At 35.4% G+C, this 22,350-nt stretch overlaps 1 protein-coding gene across 2 annotated transcripts in view; it reads left to right on the forward strand.

Annotated features, from left to right (window-relative positions):
* CFAP46 (cilia and flagella associated protein 46) overlaps positions 1 to 16,990 on the forward strand; it is a 60,251-nt gene extending 43,261 nt beyond the window's left edge. For both annotated transcript variants that reach the window (XM_033066169.1, XM_033066170.2), the window contains 18 exons: positions 639 to 773; positions 1,664 to 1,843; positions 2,833 to 3,000; positions 3,816 to 3,913; positions 4,588 to 4,667; positions 5,112 to 5,263; positions 7,001 to 7,122; positions 7,496 to 7,575; positions 8,491 to 8,655; positions 9,841 to 9,899; positions 10,444 to 10,504; positions 10,597 to 10,632; positions 11,134 to 11,236; positions 12,430 to 12,542; positions 13,396 to 13,477; positions 14,926 to 15,062; positions 15,530 to 15,616; positions 16,384 to 16,990. In XM_033066169.1, the coding sequence (XP_032922060.1) occupies positions 639 to 773; positions 1,664 to 1,843; positions 2,833 to 3,000; positions 3,816 to 3,913; positions 4,588 to 4,667; positions 5,112 to 5,263; positions 7,001 to 7,122; positions 7,496 to 7,575; positions 8,491 to 8,655; positions 9,841 to 9,899; positions 10,444 to 10,504; positions 10,597 to 10,632; positions 11,134 to 11,236; positions 12,430 to 12,542; positions 13,396 to 13,477; positions 14,926 to 15,062; positions 15,530 to 15,616; positions 16,384 to 16,520 (1,995 nt within the window). In that variant the 3' untranslated portion in view covers positions 16,521 to 16,990. The remainder of the gene's footprint in view (positions 1 to 638; positions 774 to 1,663; positions 1,844 to 2,832; positions 3,001 to 3,815; positions 3,914 to 4,587; positions 4,668 to 5,111; positions 5,264 to 7,000; positions 7,123 to 7,495; positions 7,576 to 8,490; positions 8,656 to 9,840; positions 9,900 to 10,443; positions 10,505 to 10,596; positions 10,633 to 11,133; positions 11,237 to 12,429; positions 12,543 to 13,395; positions 13,478 to 14,925; positions 15,063 to 15,529; positions 15,617 to 16,383) is intronic.
* The last annotated feature ends 5,360 nt before the right edge of the window (positions 16,991 to 22,350 follow it).

Raw genomic sequence — 22,350 nt, forward strand, 5'->3', positions numbered from 1 at the left:
TGTATAAAAGCTGCTCTTTATGTAGAGATAGGTTTTATATACTGCATGCAAGCCATAATAAAAATGGATAGCAAAATGAGTACGTAATTTCAAAAAGCATGCTTCTGCCTACATGCTTCTGCCTACATTTTTGATTTGTTTGAGATATACTAATTACAATATTTTCAAAAGAGAGATAGAAAAATTTCTTGAATGCCCTAAAGGGTAAGCAAGATGCAGTCTCTGAGTCCGTGTGATCAAGAAGTATTGATTTGTAGGTTAAAAGCTTGGCTTTGTAAGTTCCTTTTGTGTTGGAGTAAGAAGCCTATGTAAAAAAAAGGAGAGTTGATGGAGGCATTATAAGTTCAGTGATGAATGAAAGTTTTCAGAAGAAATGAGTGAAGGACAAATATGAGAAACTCAAACTCTTAGAGGTTGTATTGGGGGGTCTTTGTGATGTTGGTCATGTTGCCTTTGTAACATACTAAGAAATTTTGATGGTTGAAAGGATTACTAAATTTCTTTATGGAATTATGGTAGTGATTTCTTTTAGGATTAATTCAGTTTTCACATAGACTTTCACAAAGAAATGAAGCAATGAAGCCTTCCTTACTTAATGGAGTGATTAATTGTTCCTTTTTTTTATGCCATGGTGGTAGGAAGATGCTAAATCAGACATCAGAAAATCTTCACTGACTTCAGCAGAATGCAGTGAAGAGGACATGACAGAGAGCGATTTATCAACTAATAAATGTCATAAAGATCAGTATAGGAGGAAAATACAGGAATTAAAGGTACATTACTTTATGAGCTTGCATTAGAATTTGAGTGCTTTCTTTTTATGGAATAATAGTCCATAAAGCCACTTGGCTTATCGGTTCTGTTTAAACTGATAATGGGAATGTTGTAACAAAAACTTGGTCTTAAAAAAGATAAAAAACTACACAACACCTTCCAACAAGCAGCTTTCCATCACTCTCTGCTCTGTAGCTTTGTCCTACTCCTCAGTAGATTGTGTGGGAGCTCCTGAATGAACTTACCCAGTTGCACGCAGAAAGAAAAAATTTCTCCTTCAGAGCTTTCCCACTGATTGAGCATGTAGCAGGCAATTTCTTTCTGCCTCACAGACAGGACTTTTTAAGGGAGCATAACATTTTTCAGACTGGCAACAAGAAAGAATTTACTTCTATCACAAAACCTGTGAAATTCAGTGAGCTGATCTCTGTTAATTAATGAAATTGAAAGCACACTAGGAATTGGGAATGTACAGTTTGTGTTGCTAGCAAAATCAGTAAGTACCTGAGGTAAGGGATTTGTGGGTTAATTTGGAATAAATATGGTTAACTGTCCACAGAAACAATTGTACTGATCCTTGGTTCTGAGCTGCTCATGTTGCCTGGAATGGAAAGTCTGTTCTGCTGGATACACATTTTATATTAGAAGAAATTTCTGTGTTAAACCAAATATTTTTTAATGTTGTATGACAGATGTTGGTGTCTGCTAGAAAATAAATCCATAGTTGAGTATTTTGATAATGCATTAAGTCCATTAAAAAGAAAATGCATTAAAATTACTCATTAAAAAGCAGTGGTTATCTTCTCTAACATGCTATGGTTGGTGTATGTGTAACAAATACTTAATATTAGGCAATTTTAATATAAAGCTTTTTATTTTTATCATCTAGACACAACAGAGGATGGCACAGAATTATCTGTCTCAATCCAGTGAGGCTTTGCTACAGTCTATGGCTATTGCATTCCGTCATAATGTTACTGATGTGCTGGCTCTTGCTGGTTTGGAAATGGCTGAATGCTTTAGGCAGTTTGATCCAATATCAACGAGCCAGTTTCTGGCACTTCATCAGGTAAGGCAGCTAATGTTTGTGCTGCTTTTCAGTGGGAGGATGTTTGAAGTTGCATAAACTAAACTGCATTTACATAGTCTGAAAATTGATCATACAGAACACATGTAGGGTTCTGTGCAAGAACCAGTGTGTAATACAGGTCATCAAATATATAGTTGCTAAGTTCAGAACATTTGATCAGTGTTTTTTTAAACAATTCTATTATCTATTGTATTTGACCTGATATTTTCATTCATGATTGCCTACATAAAAAAAAATTATTAGGAATAAATTACTATATTGTAATTAGCAAAGATATGACATTGCCACAAAATACAGATCATCCCTCCCTAACAAATAATTTTTGAGACGTTTCTCTGGATTTGTTCAATCATTATTTTGAAGTAGATAATTCATTTTCCATTCAGTTTGTCAGATTGATACCTGCACAGCGTGGTCCTGTAGATGGCTTGAAGGTGCGTGCAAGTGAATATGTGCCTCCATCAGAGAGGAGATGCAGAATGGCTGTAGGGCTTATATTCCCTGCATCAGGAACAAGTAACACATAGTTCCTAGTTCAAAGGACAGGATTAGTGTGTATGCTGAAAGAAAAGTTTATATAGCCTTACCCATTATTTTACTCTTGGTGGAAGTCTGTTGTGTGATATGATGGGTGTCCATTAAAGCACAGAAACAGAGAAGACAGCTTACTTGAAAGGCTAAGAACACAGCATTTACCAGTCCATGTAAACCTTAGATGACTAAATGCCAGAACCTTCAAGATAAATGTAGACAAAGAAATCAATCCCAGCTGTTTGTATTTAAGAGATCTTCCTTTGTTATTGTCAGACTGTTTACATTAACCTGTAAGAACAAACAGCTGTCTTCTGCTAGTTCATCTCACCTTTCAAGGAAGAGAACTTCTCTTCAACATATGTTATAAAAAACATAGTGTATGTTTGTTCATTTTATTTTGTGAAGGAAAATAAATGGATGTAAAAATTTTGCAGAGTTGTTCAATGTCTGTGAGGATGAAGAATATCCTTCTAACCGCTGCATCCAACACCAGCAGCTCTCAGCTGGCAGCATTGCTGCATCTTCAAAATCAGTTAAAACAAAACAGAAGCACAAGTGATCTTCTAAAATCTGTGGAACAGCAACTGACTGCTAATTCAATGGTAACTTTCTGGGCTACTTATTAAGGGTTTATATATATGTTATATAAATGCACACAGAGAGATGCACGTGTGTATATAGGACATGGGTTGGGGGTGGGTTGGCAGTGGGACTCGATGGACTCCGAGGGCTTTTCCAACCGGAATAATTCTGAGATTCTAAGAACCACCCCTGCACCTTCCCCTGCTACTAAAATCTTGCCACATAAACCAAATACAATTTTGTAAAGTACTTGTTGGTTAGGTGACTCTAGAATTTTTTTTTTCAAAAATAAACATTACTATGAATTATTCTACTTATTTCCTTTGCTAATACTCTGCTAGTATTTGATAGCATTTTAACTTCAGAAATTTTGTAGTGGTCATGAAAGTCATGTTGTTATGAAGAGTGGAGTAAGATACAGTGTTTGTAATTTGTTTTAAGTAATATTTATATGTTCTGCACTGCACACAAATATCATGATCATAGAATAGCTGAGGTTAGAAAAATCTCAGAAGGTCATCTTATAACCCCCCTGCTCAGGCAAGGGCCACCTAGAGCTTGTTGTCCATGACCACTTCCAGATGGCTTCTGAATTATCTCAAAGAATGGAGGCTCCAGAGCCTCGTGGGACAACTTGTGCCAGTGCTTGCTTCCCTCACAGGGAGGCAGTAAATCCTATTGTTTGGACAGAGCCTACTGTCCTGGCACAGCTACTGAGTGTTTGGGCCTTTCAGTACCTTCTTTCCTAGAATTGCTTTCAATTTTCTAATGAAAGAACTGAGAATGGGGTCTATAAAGTCTATGAAAATAATAGTACTTTTGAACCTCTATACAGGCATGGAGAAATCTCCGTATTCCTGTAGAACATTTTAATATAGTGAATGAATTGCCACCTGGTTTCTACATAGTTATTCTCCAGCATTCAGAAGACAGGTACAGCATTTTGATTTAGCACTGTTTCTTACAAATGCAATCCTTTTTTTACCTGGTTGAATATTGCCTTTCACTTCTAATTTTGATGGACTTGAATTTTAGGTTAATGAACTAATTAATATATAAATAAAGCTGCCTACAGCTCAGTTGTATATTTTCTGTTGTTTCAATTTCCCTAATTATCTCTTAAATCTCCAGAGGTCACTTGAAAGGTTTCAGGCCATTCTTGATATCTCTCCTAAGTTCTGTTAAGAGTTTTCTGCTTTTATTGCTTATGGTCTTGGAAATGTTTCAAGGGGTCATATTTAGCTTTATAAAGCACCAATTATCTGATTATTGCAGCCTAATTAGCTGCAATAAACTAGGTCATAAATTGAGTTATGGCAACTGACTACGAGAGCATTCACGAATTTAAAAAGTCTTTAACACATGGAACAAATAGAAATCTACTTTATTGGTTATACAGTAATAAAATAATTTACCTTACCACTCTCAGTTTGTTCCAGTTAGGATTTGGAGGTTTGTGCACTGGAGGTGGCAGTAGGTAATGCATCATGAGAGTGTGTGTGAGCACATTAAATTAGAGGGCAATAATTACTCATGTGATAAATCTGAATCACATAAACAAGACTAGACAGTCAAATAATCTATCCAGCACTTTACTGCTTTCCAAGATCTCAGCTGTACAGCTCGTTGATTGAGGTGCCCAGAGGAAGTTCTGCATGGCAGAAAGGAAGACTCACTCAGCGGATGGGTAAGAACCTCTTACTTTTAAGAGATACAAATCATTGCACTGGTGTGATGAGAAGGCTCATATCTTTCACTGTTGCAGTGAGTAAAATTTTGAAACACTTTTCTAAATAATTTTGACTCTTCTTAATTACCAAGGAACATAAATTCATAAATATATGTTTCATTATCAGTTGTCATTTAACTAGTCACAATTTATATAATTTTTGTTTATATTTGAAGGCTGAAGATCTAATAAATAAATAATGATAGAGTTTTTTCATTGTACATTTCTGTATAGATTTTGTGTTTGTATATATGTTGTGTTTATATCTATCTATTTATCTATCTGGATTTTATTTTCAAAGAATACCATGGCTAGAAACTGATGGTGTTTGTACAATCATTTCTTCAAGTACAAATATGTCTCAAAAAGGCTCTTAAGAGTGTATTATCCTTCTTTTAATAGTGCAAGCAAAAGTTTCTCGATTTCCTGTGAATCCTGATGTGTTTCATATTTTGTTGGAAAAAATGCGTCTTTTCAAGCAGCAAAAGATGGAGAATCATCTTAAACAAACTGTTACTCAAAACTTGCAAGAGTGTGTCTCCAAAATAAATGTGGTAATATATTTTATTTCCTTATATTTAAAACTGGGTGAAAAAAAAATATACTTAAAATAAGATAGATGTTCTGTATGCAGAATTTTTCAGTTCATTCCAAGTGTGGCATCCCTAGTCTTCACAGTTACTATATGCTTTGTACTCTGCTTCAAAATTTAATCTTACTGTGCTGTTGTTGCTGTATTTGTCATTCAGGAGCTTTGAAATGTTCAATAGTTTACTGGAATTGAAATGATGCAGTTGAGATCAGTTTACTTGAAAATGTACCATATTTCAGAGATTTGCATTTGATTTGTACACTGCCTTTCATATCACATGAGAAGTCCTTTCTGTTCCAAGGAAAAAACCAAGATCTTAGATTGTAACCCTTTAATTAAAATAAAGCTACCATATCTAGAGATTTATTACTGATTTCCAACACAGAAAAGCTTTCTGTTGGGGCATACAGTATCTTCTGCTGTAACTTTATTTGGGTGCACTTCATCCAAGTCAGTTAGTCACAAAATTTTGCTTCAAGGACATGCTTTGTTGATGTCTAAGTTTGTAGAACACTTAAATTCTAGATGATAATAGTTTTCTGTAAGTTTAATTGCAGGAAGGCTTGGTTCTAAAAGAACACTATCACAGTCAGTAAGCACCAAGAGGCAAGAGAGAGCCAAGAGACATGAGAGCTCTGCTTGGGCGACTCTGACTTCTACAAGGAACTGGCACTCCCTGCCCCTGGTTCTGGTTCTGGCTGCAGGGCCTGAAAGAAACAGTGACAATTTTGGGCACAGATAGATACAGGATGCAATAACAGTTTGGGTTACTCTGGACATAGACAAATCTGGTTCTTGAATTACAATTCTGTTCTATTCATCATGTTTACATCTTTCTCTTAAAATACTGAGTACTGCAGATTGTTGAAGTGTTGATTATCACTTTCTCTTGCTCATGGCCAGGATTTGTAGTATTGGCAAGTTTGTAAAGATTGCTGTAGTTGGGTTATGTAGGAAAAAAAAAAAAAGAAAAGTGCTAAGAGAGTGTCAGGTTGAACAGGTGGAAAAAACAAGTGACTTAGGTTTTTGAAAAGCATATGCATTAAATTGCCAGAGCTTATGCTTGCACCCTGTACTGAGCCACACAAGCCTTGGGTGAGGAGTTTGCTCATTTATACCAACACTCATCACTATTTAGTTGAGCTCAGTTGTCCATAGTGGATTTGTGTCCATCTAGGTTGGATTTTGCAAACCTCAGTTTTCAATGTCTTTCTCTCCTACATGGTTCTATGTTCTCCTTATCTATTTTCTTCATTCTGATTAGTTTTTTCCTAAGCTGGCTCCAGTGATGTCTCCATATGCTTTCGTTTGCTTCTTCTATGTTCATCATAGTTTCTGTTCACTTCTCAAAGTTCTCCTTTTGCAATTTCTTCTCTTTATTTGAAAGAACACGTAATTTCTTTCTGCTGTAGTTTTCTGCCATTCTCCATTGAAATTGCTGAAGTATATTAATTGTTTAAATAACAGTAAGCATTGACACCTTCTAGTAATTCTTATGTTAGAGTATTTTGCAAAATGCTGGTACAAAATTTTGAAATAGTTTTGAAACCAGCTTATATTTATATTTTCCATTTTATGATGTTTTGCGGTATTTTATTTAGTCTCTGATTTAACATATTACAAAATTGATATATATAATGGTATTTAACAAGGATGGACATCGAAAGTATTTTAATTTTTGTTTCTGTGCGTGTGATAGACTCCAACAGAGAAAATAAATGATAGTCAGCTTGATTTCACATCAGATTTCTATGAAATTATAGAAATTATGGAAGACTATCTGAAACCAGTGCTGTCACAGTTTGATTTTTCTGCAATCAGGTAAGATATATTGGCTTTGATTATCATTTATGTAAACAGAACTGTGACTCAAGTCGCTCAAACAAAGAATGGTTTTGGCAAGGATACCCTGTTGAATGAATGTTTAATGTCTTGAAAGAGGGTATATTCAGGATATGTCAGGCTGAGACTGAGCAAAATGATAGACTAATGGCCATTTCTGACAAGCGCTGTTCTCCAGCTTAAGTTATACTTAAGTTGAAGCTCAAGATGCAACATTATAATTGAACTGTTTAAAGATAGGATTTCTAAAGGGCAGGAACTCCAAAGGAAGTGTGTCCTTTGTGTAAAATTTCACTGAAACTGAAGCAGAAATTGAAACTTGCAATATTTTCCATTAATTTCCTCTTCCCAGAGAATCCCAGGTTGGATCAGCAGCTGAAATAGGAAAAAAGAAAGTGAAAGATAAGGATACCAAACAAGCTGGAATGCAGAGTAAGTGCTCCCTGTGTGTGTGTGTGTGTGTGTACCAAAGTCCAGTAATTTCAATTTTAATTTTATTTAAAACAAGGAGAGGGCAAAGGCTTTTGCATTGTTTTTCTCTGTTTTATTTTCTATATCAAGCCAAATATTTTAGTGTACTTTCAAAGAAAATTTAGCTGCTGGAGCAATGTTTCTACATTTTAGTCTTCCAAACTATACAGTCTATAAACACCTAAATGAAATGGCTTTTTCACAAACCAGTTTTTTCAGGAGAAAAACTAGAATAAAGAACTCTCTTGAACTGGTAGATCTCTTTGTTTTGTTGTTTTGGTTTTTTTTTTTTTTCTCTTTTAGCTTTATAGACTCTCACAGGTTGTTAGCTTGCATACAACCCTAATGCTAGAGTATGTCTCTAAACACACCTCGAGAGTAGTTCTGCAAAAACTGGATAAATCTCCCATGCATCTGCTCTTTCTCTGTAGAACAGAAATATCGCCATAATAATATTTAATACTTCCTTCCTAAATAACAGAAACAAAATTTTTCTACAGGAGAACAGAGTATTGGGTAAGAGTTCCTTTACAACTCTATTGTTTTTAGCCAATCACTGCTGTGGCAATTTTGCATTTGCAAACATTGTTTTCTTGAATGTGTTGCATACAGCTGGACTTGGATCTGAGATGGTTGGTTATTAATATGGGGATATTTTTCTCTCTGAAGCATTGATGCTAACAAGTGCATAGAAATTTGAGAACATCTTAAGAGTAATGATATAAAAAGAAATTTTTTTTCTTTATGCTCTTAATCCACGGAATAATGAAGTTCATGTGTCATACAATGGTGGAAATTTAGATTTTTACATTTAACTGCAATTGTTTATACAAACTGGGAACTAAATCTCAATCATACTCTGTCACATGTCTTTAGATAAACCTGTGGATTTGGGATTGTGTGTGGTGTTACTAGGGGATACATTACTTATGGAATTGCCTTTGGAAGCTCTGAGTATATTTAAAGAAGAAGGAATAAGTTCAGTTTCCAGAGATTTTTCTCTACAATTTCTCTACAATCGACTACATCGGACTGAGTCAGGTACTATCATAATACATTTAGAAAAGATAATAAGAGAAACATTTTTTTCCTTTGGCATAAGGGTGCATTAAAAAGATACTTAAAAATTTAAATATGAATCATGGTGCATATTTTACTGGAAGACAAGCACATTCGATAGATTTCTAGTATTCTAGTGGACTACATAGTGCAGTACAGTAGATTTATTTCAATAATGTACAGGCTGATTATAGGTGCAGTGGTAGCTAATTTAAGATAACCTTAACGCATTAAAGAATTATATAAAACTCAGTGGAATCTAGAATTGTAAACAAATTTACAAGCATGTTGTTAAAACTTCAAAGCTATTTTGAGTAATATTTAACCTCCAGTGTAACCTGTTCCCTGTTTTTCCATTTCACTTCTTTCTAAAGGGAAAGAATTGTAAGTAATCTGAGATTAGAATATTTTCAGTGTACATACTGTTAATGGCCTTTCAGAAATACAAGTTTTAGAACATGTAGGGTTTTTTCTCTTTCAGTTTTTCCTTTCAGAGTGGAACTTCTTATGGATGCATGATTTTAAATATAGATAAATGAGAGGTAGCACAGTTGAAAAGTCTCTGTTCTTGCAATTATGAGAGAGGCCACTGAGTGAGGAAACGTGAGCAATATGATATTAATGCCTATCACAATGTTCTGTGAACTTCCAGGGCACTCAGTGGTAATGGGCTGAGATGCACTCTGGGTGATAATCAAATATGCAGTGAGAAATATAAAATGGTTTTCTGTGCTTTTTAAAATTCCCTTCAAGAAATAAAATATCCATATCAAATATGAAACTTTCTTTTTCCATTATATATCTGTGTGTCTCACAGAAACTTCAGTTATTACATTAATATCAGCAATTAATAGATATGGTAAATGACTTAAAAAGTGCTTTGATGATCAGTGTTCAAGTCTATCCAAAATTGGCCATGTAATGAAGCATTTTCATGTCTATCACATCTCCTCATTGTTTTCCACTTTAAAGACTTTATTTTTAGGTAAGAAGATTTGGGTAATGTCCTTACCTTGCTGTGTTTTCAATCTCTTGTTGTTATTCTTTTTATTATTACTACTAGCACTACTACTACTACTTCATCATTTTAAATATACACAGTACTTAAAGGACATTTATTTGCTAAAACTGCCAATATATTAATTTCTTTTCTTTTTGTTTTCACAGAAGCTGAAGTATCTAAAGAAAAAACCACAAAAGCGTCTCAGAAAAAGAATGTCCAAATGGTGAACTTTCCACATTTTTTGTAAATAATCTGAGAACTTGCATAGAAAAGTGGGTTGCATAGAAGCTCATTATGTGTGCTAAAATTCTGAAATTGAATGAATGTCAAATAAGTCCATAAGAAACTTTCTTCCTGTTGATTTTGCAAGGAGCTTTTATTTGAAAAATCACACTTTATAAATGGGACATATTTAATAACCTATAAAGGAAGATGCTTAAAGTTACTGAAAATAATTTCTGCAAAAAAATTGCATTTTATGTAGTGAATACATATGTTTTTACAGTCTGTTTTATATTTGCATATATATCTCTGTATGTGCACGCACGTGTGTATATGTGTAATGCATGTATGTGTATGCATTATAGCTAAAGCAGAATAGTCCATTAATTTCCACTGGCAGTTGAGTACCACGATGCTTTTCAACACTGATTCATTGTTAGTTGTTTGATGTGCCTCTCTCTTAGGTGTTTGACACAAGGAAGGCAGTACTGTTAGTGTTTTATTGAAACTTCCACATAGAGAATATGTATTCTTTTTAATTGTAGGCACCAATTAATCGTGGTCTACCTCCTAATTGCTTGCCTGTTGATACAAGAAATTTAAAATGTATCCTTTCACAACCTATTGGCTAAGTGTATCAGCTAAATTTCCTTCTTTTGTTGTTTGAAAAACATTGTTTGTGATTAACTGTTTATCAGATATTGTGGACCCCTATAATGAAGGAAGAGAAGCAGGTAATATATATTAAATAATATTTTATTCACGATCTACCTGTGGAATTTAGAATTGTTTTGTACCAAAAAATGAAGTAATGACATCAAGATGTTGGCAAAAAAGAGGTGATTTTAGAGTCTTGTTTTCTGAAATCAGGACTTAGTTTATCCACCCACTCAAGTCCTGTCTGAGCCTCTGCAACAGAACTGTATGAGCAATTCAATTCCTGACTCTTTTTTCAGGGTATCTAAAATTTTTTCCTTGTGTCTTTAACCTGTTTACCGAATAATCTTAGCTCATTATAAAAGAGACCTTTCAAATGGGCATCCCAGTTTTACTCTGAAAATGTCACAATTGTTTTAATTTTAAAAGCCAGACTTAGGTTTCAAAAAGCATGAAATCCAATGATGACCTAAAACCTCCTAAACAGGATAGTGTCATTTTAAGGTTATTGAAACTGCAATTGCCCAATGTAGTTTGCAGTATGTTACATTCATAATGATGAAATTCTGTTGTTACAGAAGCTTCAAGTCCTTCCCAAAAAATACTGGAAATACTGGAAAAATACCATGACCTATTTAAACTGCGGTGGGAAGGTGTCATTGGCAATATGCGTGCTCCAAGGTATGGAATATTCTATCTGCTTTCTTGTTTATCCATGCTTCTTGTTTAAAATTGTGCCTGTTTTCAGACACTTTTTTCATAAAATAGACATACTTTGATATGTTCATGTTCATAAATATTGCTGAGCTGATAAACACACAGAACACCATTTTTGTTTTATCAAACACAGATCTGGGTTTGTAGACAGAAGTGACTTAGCCACGTTGGTTTTGTCAGAGCTGCTGTATATGTAAATAATCTAATTTTGATAGAAAATCTTCTGGTGCAGTCTTTGGTGAATACATATGCATGAGTATAAGTGTAATTTCTGGCTTTGCTCATAATTGTAAATCCAAGTGGTAAGACCATAGCATTTCCGTGCACTTTCAGTCTGCTGTGAATGGGAGCACAGGTTTCAGAAGCGGAGTAGTGAAGGTACATCACACAATTTGAAATTTTCCAATTTCAAACATTGATCATTAAGCTAATACCATTTTATGGAGTCTACTCATAAACACACTTTGTTCTTTATAGAAATACTTTAAGATCACAGCCATAGAGGAATAAAAGGGATCTCAAGAGATCTAACAGTGACAAGCCCTATGAGACAACAAGGCTGTCACTGGACTTTCCTTCCCAGCTGCTGGTTTAGCAACCAGTCCTTTGGAATTTCCTCTACTTAGCTAATACCTGCCACTGAGTAGATACTCTAATATTTTTTCATAACAATTGCAAAGATCATTATTACCAAATTGCAGTTTTTGCTGCCAATTAGCCTGATTATTCACATCTATTTTCAAGAACTAATTGCTCATGTTCTGGTGGGTATATACATGACTACTCCGTTTGAATGTTAGACAAAGGCTGTATTTTAAAGCTGTACAATACATACAGCGATGATTTTTTAAATTTTGTTTTTTTGATTGAGAGGTTGGTATTATCTAAAAATACACTATGCCTCTTGCTCACTATGAGATGTAACTGAGTAATCATTTTAATACAACAGCATAGTATTAATAATTCGTATGATTTATTACACTTCTCACAGAATTCTGCAGTCATGTTTGTCTTCTTTCTTTGCATGCTGACGTTTTTTATAATTGATTCTGGAGTAAATAGCACTGAAGTGTTTGCTATGGATAATTTCTGAAAAGCATTTTTGTAAAACAGTAATATGAAAGTAACATCCTTTCTTTCTTTTTCCTTCCTTTCAGCCAAGCGGAATGGGAGCAGCTGCTGACAAGCTGTAGTGCATTTCTGTTCTATGGGATGGAGAGATTCATGTCTCATGTGTTGCTTAATTGGTTGGTTGCTGTGAACATCCCAAGTAAGACAAGCAAATTGAGAAATGCTTTTAATTGTGCCAACTTTTATTCCTAGATGTCCTACTCTGTCATTATCACAGTATTGATGTTGAAAATTTAAAGCTTTTTTATAGATCCAGGGTTTTTAGTCAGAAAACCTTTGTATTATGTTGTTTTTATTCTGTTACACATCTTTCTTGTTAATCCTCACAAATAAGCTTATTGCTTCATTTCCATGCATTGGAATTTCTTAGGTTTCAAAAACTAAGTCATTATCTAATGGTTTTCTCAGTAAACCATCTCCATTTCTTTGGAATTTAGTATTTAGGGGCAAGATATTTTTTAATGGTAAGAGCAACCTCTGCATTGCCACTTCAAAATTCATAAGTCTCTGCTGAGGCAGACAAGGATTGTTCTGAGTTATTTCACTGGAGACCTTAAAGGAAAATAAGGCATGTTAGGGATGTAACTTGGTTGTGAGTTGTGGAGAGGAGCTGTAGTATAAAGAAATTTCAATACCTGCATACCATAAACTCTTCCTAGAGTTCCTAACTGCAGAGTTGGGTCACAGAGGTTGTTGGCTGTAATAAGATATTATGTGGACTTCATTACCAGTTACTCTAATGCCGTATAGGAAAGAAAAACCTGCAAAACACTATGGGAAAGTGTAGCAAAATTACATTAAATAATGCTAGGATGACATTAATAATGCACATTTACATAATACTTAACAATTGTGGCTGAAATGTGTAGATTTTATCCTAATGGTTTAGACTGTGTTCAAGAAAGTAATTAACTTACAAAAGGCCTCTTTTACTTTCATTATTGTGCTGGGTGTCATCATTAGTGCAAACACCATTACTGCCTTTTTTCCAGAATGCCATTTGGTGATTCTTCTGGATCTGGTCCGATCCCGGCAAAGTTACCGAAGAATTACAAACTCTGATATCCACAAAAGGTAGATAAAGTCAAATTCAGTGAAGTCCACAATAAGGCACATTATTTCAAAGCAAAGTTAAAATTTTGAGTTATGGATATTATCCTTTACTTCTGCAAGTAGAAGAGCAGCTTTACAGGACTAAATAGGATGAAAGCTCTGTTAGAAGGCAATGATAAGAAAATATGACACAGAAATATTGCTGCACTACACATACCTCACAAGTTGGAGAGCAAGATTCTCATAATGTTTTAGTTGAATATATAAAATTTTCCTTCAACAGATGAACTGCTAAGAGTCCCTCTGAGGGTTCATACATGGAAAAGTTTAACAATCAGGCAGATTTTTATTTAAATAAATTATCATAGCACGTTAAATAACCTGTTCAGAATTTTTAACATTAATTGCAGCTTTTTTTTAATCTTTAAAAGAATGTCAGTATTTTAATGGCTTTTAAGTTGATGACTGGCTGTAGGGTTTGCATTCTTTTATTGCATGTCCATTATGAATTCTTGACAGATACCACAGTGTCCAAATTTTACTAATCAATTCGTTTTAGTCCATGCTGAATTTTCAGATAACCTGATCCTACACTTGAGGGATGGGATGCCCTGCAGAGGGATGTAGGTAGATTGGAGCATTGGGCAGTCGACAGTGGCAGGAAATGTAACGAGCAGATGACAGACTCTTCACTGGTGACAAAGTAATGCTGGACACAAGTGTAAATTTGGAGAGGAGAGGCTGGAGAGCAGCTCTGCAGAAAGGCACTTGGGGCTGAGCCCAGTGTGCCTGGGCAGCAAGTGAGCAAAGCACATCCTGGGGACATAAATACGTCTTGACTTTTCTAACTATTCATTCCATGAAGAAGAAATATTAAAAAAATCTCTAAAATTAATGTGTAATTAGTGCAACAATGCATAAGTTAAATCCAGTTGTGTGTAACATAGGTTATACACACATCTCCATATGTAAATATATGTAGATGTCTGAGTGTATAAACAAACTCCTGGTATTTTTTATATCCTTTTTGATCCCAAACAGCCATTTCCTAAAGTAAACCAAAATGCAATTTCTTAAACTAGTTTTTCAAACTCAAATATTTTGAAGTCTCAGTTTGTTTGGTAAATTTATCAGTAAGAGTTACATGTCTAAGTCCAAAAGCTTCCTCAAGATTTAGAAACATTCATTAAAAATGAGTCACATAAACTCTATAGACAATCAGACATCATCTTCCCAAAAGATTGCAGAAAACTTTTGCACCATGAAAAAATGTAGAGAGGTTACCTGACTTCATTGCATTAAATTCAAAGTGCTGTATGAATGTCAGAAAACACTTGATGCTCAGCATAGAAGAAAATGCTCTCTGACATTCTTTCTCCTTCTCTTAAAAAGCACTGTATATTTGGCTGTATTTTTATATATTATGCACATTTCTCTTTTATTGATGTCATAATTCTGATCTTCCTTAGTTGTGTACGTATTGCCCTAGAGAGACCAGCAGAGACAGCAATGCTCCTCAGCCTTACAGGTGCTGGTTCTGTGGTGACCATGCAGTGGTACACGAGCCTGGAGGAGAATGCAGAAAGGCTGGAGACCTTGTTTGAGAGTGAGTGTGTTTTTCTTGGCTTGGGTGTCCATTGCTTCAGGGACTGTGTGTGTCTACCTGTCTCCTGTCTCTTCTTTCTCTGCTCCTTTCCAAATTCTGCCTGGAGTTTCCACAGAAGGAGAGCTGCAGGCAGGAGCCACCATGCATGTTGGCAGGTGGATTTTTCATACAGAGCAGTAACCTCCTTAAAACAGATTTGGTGAGGTGTTTGTTCATGGTCATATGGTAAGAATAGGATTTATATGGTAAGAAGTGCCCTAGGACAATGGCCATCTGTAGTTACATAAACTGTGGGGAAAAAAATTCCCTGGATTTAACTTATCTCTGCACAGATATATTGCTTAAATGTGTAAAGGTATCCTTTCTCATGAAGTTTAAATGTGAAAGTGCCAGGCTCTGTGGTTGATACTTCCTTGTTTTTTAAAAACTTTCATTAAAAACTCACAGAAACTATCATTTCTTTCCAGATTTGCTGAGCTTTGGTAAAACGGCTGGGCAGACAGTTCATGTTCTTCAGAAAAACAGAAGCCACAGGAAAAGGGATTCCATTAAAAGTAAGAATTAAAAGGCTTAATATGAAAAACTGTCTATAAAAACTTAGTAGAACCTTTAGATAGGTATTTCGCAGGTACAAGTGAGCTATTGCAATTTTCTCTGAAACTTCTTAAAAGAGCTGAGAGTTGGAAGACCACTGATATAATATCATAATTGGAGTAGCTATATTCTATATAAAGAAAATTTTGGGCAGGCTTTGACATAGCTGATCAAAAGCTATTTTTTTTTCTCCACTGAGTAAATAAAACAGTGTTACTAACAAGGTACATCAGGAGCACAAGATAAACAATATAAGTGTTATGGGTTTATAAACTGCAGAAAGATTGGTAGGAACTGCAGTGATTTTAGATAGTCTGTGTTGTACAGGGCATACTAGACAAAAGAAATATCTAGCATCTTGTTAGAGAGTGGGGAAGAATTTCTGAGTAAAACAATTTCTAATATACTGTCTATAAAATTGTACTGCTATTGTTCAATGTACAGGACTTACCTTTTAAAATAAGGTTTAATAAAATAAATTTTATTTATAGCTTGCGCTGTCACAGAATTGAAGAGAGGAAGAACTCAGATCAGAAATATTCTCTATAGTTTTCTGTTTTTCAGAAAATGCTTCTTCAATATAGTGACAGTTGTTAATATTTTTAAAAGAATGTAAAAGAACCACAAGTATTAATCAAAGAGAAGATGTGTTAAATGATGGCACTTAAAGCATTCTTATATTTAGTCATATTCAGAAATAACAATGGTTTTTAATGTATTTTTATAGTGGAAGCAGAGTCTCACAGCTCTCCTGGAGACAAAATAGAAGAGCAGAGTGTTTGCACTTCCTCAGATCTTCCTGCAACTCATCCATCATTTTTTAATTGTGTGCTCTATGGTTTACCCAACATAATTCTGATGTAATTTGTGTCAATCTTTTCATGCTAGGAATACCTACACTGATCTAAGGAGAGGTGAGAGTAAGAAGATGTACATACTGCTGATTCCTGTTTCAGATGTAAACAGTTTGATATTAGAATAAGTGTCAGGAAAATAGAATATATAGTTCAGAAATTTCTGTTACTACTCTAAGGTTTTCTTAACTTGGTGAATCCTTTGAAAATTTGGTAAGTACCAACATATTTTAAAGAAAATGGGCTAGTATTTTTCAGCCTTGATGCATGAATGGGATTGGAATGTATCAAAGTTGGTACTTTCATTTGGAAAAACATTTCCTTGATGCATTTTATTTTCACATGGACAGTTCATCAGGAACATAGCTAAAAAATTTCCAAGTGACCTTATTCTGAATGAATTGATCTTTTTATATGGAGTGGAGGTAGTTGTAGATTAATTAGAAAATAAGTTAGTGTTAAATAAAATGGTTAATAATTTTTACTTTCTTTATTTTCCTGTGTTTTTCCTTAATAACGTTCCCAACATAATTCCTTCCCAAGATCCCACCCATCTCTGCCCTCTGGCAGTGGGGACCATTCCCTGTGTCCTGTCCCTCCCATCCCTTGTCCCCAGTCCCTCTCAGCTCTCCTGGAGCCCCTTCAGGCCCTGGCAGGGCTCTGGGCTCTCCCTGGAGCTTCTCCTGTCCAGGTGTCACCCACAGGTGTCCCAGCTTTCAGGACACCTCTGTGGCCTCCTCTGGACTTGTTCTTATATTGGGGACTCTTGAACTAGATGCAGTACTCCACCTGGACTTTCACAAGAGTGAGAAATCATTTTTATTATATTAAGCAATAAATTGTTTTAATGAAATAAACATATTATAATATTGTAAAATTTAAAATATCTGATTTTTTTAGTATTCTAAAGTATTCATTTATTTGACTATGAGATCTTAATTTTTACAATATTATATACTGTTCAGCAACCTGGAGGAAAAAAAATCCTACCAACTAATGACCCAGAAATAAATTACAGTAGATACACCTTAGGACATATGAGCTCTCTCGTCGAATGACGTTGGCACAAGCCCAAACAACAAGAATAAGAGCTTCTGAAAATATTTCATCTACGTGGCACTACATCATTCCCATGCACTGTATTCATTCATACAAGAAATATTAAGCAGTTAGTGCTATTCCATGTATCAAGGGCTTTAAAATAACTTTCTGAATTATGTCTCAGCAACATAACAAATCACACTATCAATTAGCTTTTATAACAGAAATGACATTTCATAATATATTTTAGCATGAAAAGAATTGGTCAGCTAAAATTTATGTAATCTGAAAAATGTGAGGGGGAAAAAATCCTGGTGAATTTATTGATGATACTCTAGGACAAGAACATAATTTGAGCTGTGCATAGCTGTCCAAGAAAAGTGTGTGGTTCTAAATGGTCTGCAGTAAAGAGCTGCAACAAGTTTGCCACAAAATGATGAAACAAACAAAAAAAAAGAAAAAAAAGAGAAACTCTGTCATTAGTCCTTGGTATAACCTCTTTAAAATTATACTGCCCTAAGCAGTGACTCAAGGATTTAATGTCCCAGGCGTGTCCCAGAGCTGCCGTGGCTGGTCCTGCTGTCCCTGCTTTGCAAAGGGATGTGGTGGAGCAGGTGCCAAAGGAGCAGCTGCTGCTGCAGGTGTTTGTAGGCAGGGAAATGAGAGCAGATTTCACTGTGCTGTATGGATCATTCCCATAATCATTTAAGACCATTCATCTTGAGTTTGAGCACTAATTTAGTGATTTTTATAATCTTCTAAGCCTTCCAACCTGTGCTTCAGCACCATCTGACCTGGAAGCTCTCTCAAAATAGGGTACAGAGGGAATTCAAGCATCCTGTGAGGGTAAATCCGTTCTTCTCTTGTGTGTGGAGACCAGCTCATCACTGGGAAGTCACCAGTAAGAACTTCTTGAAGTCCCTCTTGGGTATTAATTCAAGCCTCCAAATGCAGTGTCTTCATGTGGATGTAGTGACAGATATTTATCAGCATGGGTTTTAAGGATGTGGTCGAGTTAAAACTGAAGGCATGCTCATGTGCCCTGAAATATTTACTGGGCGGTGGAAGACCCAAACTGGTACTCAGGTGATAAATTGATCAACACTTCTCAGCCAGTGATAGAAGAGAGTGTGGGGTCTTTCATGAACATGGTAGGGGTATTTCTAAAAGTAGCAGGCAAAATAGTCTTCATTTCAGAATAAGAAGAGAGGAAATGCATTTAATATATTGCAGTTTTCCAGATGGTTACTTAAGACTTATGGTTCCTTAAGACTTACTTAAGAGGAACAATTTTAGATCCCTTAATCCCATTTTTACAAAAAATGCAGTACAGCATGTTAACAATATTGCTGGTGAATAAAAAAATCCATTATAATATTCCCTGAAATATGAATCTTGGTACTTATTATTATATGTATGTACACTTTTAATATATTAAAATAAACATTGTAAATGCAATAGTCCATCTATGAAGAAATGTTTTCTTCCTCTGCCAGAAGAGTGCAGGAAGACAGTGCTGAATTCAAACAGTTGAAGCCAAGAAAATAAAGACCCCTTTCAGTAGTAAAGGCCAATATTTTGGACTAGGAAGGTACAATAAATTAAAAGGGTATTTTCTGACAGTGTCCATTACTATGGGAAATATTTAGGAAGATATTACTTTGTCATTGAATAACTACTGCAATTTCTTTCCTCTTTATTTCATATACTGCTTCAGCCTCACACATGATGGCAGAAGAGAGTCAAAACAGAGTTCATTGGTATTTCTCCTGAATGACATTGACTTTTATTCCATCTGAAAATACCTATTTAGCATTTTTTGGTTATTATTATTGCAAGTAATGGCATTAGAATCTGAACTGGGATGTACTTTGAAATAAATTTGCACTGGAATTCCACAGATCTTTCTGCTTCTTCATCAGTGTGTTTCAAGGGACATGGCCTAAATCTGTACTCAATCAAACAGGGCTGTGTTGGCCAATATAATCTAATTGTTTGACACTTTTATAGTAATTCATTGAGACTAAAGAGAGATGACTACATTAATATCTTGATGGAGCTAGATAATAGTTGAGATAAAACTGGTGTGCCAAATTGCTGAAAGGCCCTTAAATTCTCTTACAGATTTTTAACTATTTGTGACATAGAAAAAGCAAGAGACTTCAATAAAATGTAATAAAGAGAAAAAATAGTACAATCTATAATACTAAGCATTATAATAAAGAACATTATCATAAATTTTCTAGGAATCTTCACTAATAATTTAAAATTATATTTCTCAGTAATTGAGATGAGAATTATTGTTAATGTTCATGACTCTGTTTTCTTGGATAATCATTTTCACTAAGGTCATAATTAAACAGAAATGTTCTAGCCATATAATATGTGTATTATTCCTCTAGCTAGACTGTGGACAAATATGTAAAATGTGTCAAATGTGTCAAATATGTCAAATATGTCTTCCCTGTGTGTATTTGTGGGAACCCTCAGGTTGGAATAGTGGTGGAGGAATATCATGGACACTCTAAATATATGTGAATGCTGGACCTGCTTAGGCTTAGACCTCATCTCACTGTCAAACCCTTCTTTGCAAGTGCATTTGTTGGGGGGAGGAGTCTCCTCTGAGTGGGATGTCAGATCTGCAGGTAAGAGCAACCAGAGGGAGAATATTAGAAGTGTTTTATTTTGGAGGTGTGCTCTGAACCCAGTGGAGAGATGAATGGAAGAGAAAGCAGGGAACAAAGAAAAAGCAGGAATTAATATTTCATCCAAAATCAGAAACAGAGAGAAATGTGTTTCTCAAACTTGGTTTGATTGCTAGTTGCATTTTTGCTTTCAGAGCCCTAGGCAATAAAGGTTCAGTGTGGGTAAGGGCAAGGTCTTTTCTTTCAAAAGTGAAACTCAGACACGTGGTTAAGTGCATTTTTACCAAAAAACAAGGCAAAAACATTTGCAAAAGGAGCAACCTGTTTATAAAAAGATACAAATAGAAAATTTAGAAATTAATCTGCATCAGAGCTATGCTGGAGTAATCTGGTTGATGGTGAACTTCTGGTAGAGCTGATCTTCAAGAACAATCGCTGCCCCTCTCCATGCCCCTGCACTTTGAGCAAGAGGTATCTCCTCCAGCACTGCTCTGCAGTACATGTGGTTTTAGGAGAAACAAAATCCTTGTATTAAGATATTTGTATCTTCAAAAAGCAGTAAGGAATCCCCAGAGAAGCTGTGTTGTTTGTTGCCAGAGCAAGAACATGAACATTTTGTAAAGTGCACCAACACTACGTTCAATGGCTAAGCTTTCACCTTCATCCTGCTAGTGGGTGATGAGGTGAGCTGATCTTATGATATTTTAAAATGTATTCTTTCTCTAAATTTGAGACTATGAAAAATAGCTTGGACAATCTACTTTTAAACCTTTTAAAAGCATTTTATCTCTTGCTAAGATGACTTTTGGAAGCTATTTTGTATATTTTTCCCCATGCCCAAATCCACTTGTTTGTTGGGGGTTTCTTCAAAATACAGAGCTTCAAGAACAGATTTGTTTGTTAGTTTTTTCACAGGAATGAACTGACATAAGTGTAAATGCAGAGCAGCTGTGGTGAGCCACAGCAGAAGGCAGGGTAAGGAGGAGATAGTGATTCCAGACAGAACCTGAGCAGAGTTTAAACAGAGCTGTGCAGAGCTGCTCATGAGCTTGAGTGACCACTCGATAGCCTGTGCACATGCTGTGACAGCCAGATACACTTGCCTTTAAAATTCACCTGAATGGGCTCATTCCTGGTGAGAGAGAAACTTGGTGTGCCAGCCAGAAAGTGCAGCATTGCAGAGGCACAAGAGGAACAAGATTGTTCACTTGGACATCCCGTAAAGATGAGAGGACACGGCTGGAATGCTTGATCCTGGACAGGGTCTGGGCAGCATGTCAAGACCTAAAAGGAGAGACTAGTTTCATGCTGAAACATGAGGTTTCCAGCAGCAGAAGGATCCTAAGATTGCTGTTACCTTTTCCATAATTTATGGTTTTTACTCAGGGAATCATTTAGCTAGGCTTCAGTGTCAGTGCCTTTCTTACTGTTATCCCAAAGGAACCAACATGACCTCATAACACAACAGTAACTCTTACGGCAACCATCATTTATACTAGGAAAAAAAAGCATCTCTTTCCATTACAAACAAGTAGATTGATGAAGTATTGCTGACATTTGTAAGGAAAAACACAAGGCAATTATTGCCCTATGCCATGGAATGCTTGTGGGAAGGGCAGCATCTTTCTCCAGGTCCCATCGTTAAAATGCAATGATCACAATGTGGAGCAGTGTAAAGCTGCTAGTTTTGCAAGCAATAAAAAATTCTGTAACATTTTTTTAAAGAAAGGTGATTTCTAGGCATACTCTTGGTATCAAAATGAAAATTCAAGGGCACGAGATGATGTTTATTAGCTCCCAGTCAAGCTGACTTTGGCAGTGTTCACAGCTTTTATTAATGAAATCTTAAGGTCTTAAAACCATCCATTGCCTAAATTACTTTTTGTAGATGGTAAAATGCTCATGTCATGCTCTTACCACATACTGCAAAAATGTGTCCCTTTAATCACTGTGCACAACTCTGAAACAAAAAAAAAAAAAAAGCCCTCTCCCTTGCCCCTAGTTTTGTTTGTGGTTCTAAAAATTTTAATATCGTGTTACATTGAAAGACTTGAGAACCAGCTCCTGGGAACCCTGTTACATTTTGCTCCCAGGCTGATGCTGTTCTGGTTGGCCCACTATGACAATGTGTCAAGGCATTCACACACTTTAAAA

The sequence above is a fragment of the Catharus ustulatus genome, chromosome 8, assembly GCF_009819885.2.
Source record: "Catharus ustulatus isolate bCatUst1 chromosome 8, bCatUst1.pri.v2, whole genome shotgun sequence".
NCBI classification, from domain to species: Eukaryota; Metazoa; Chordata; class Aves; order Passeriformes; family Turdidae; genus Catharus; species Catharus ustulatus.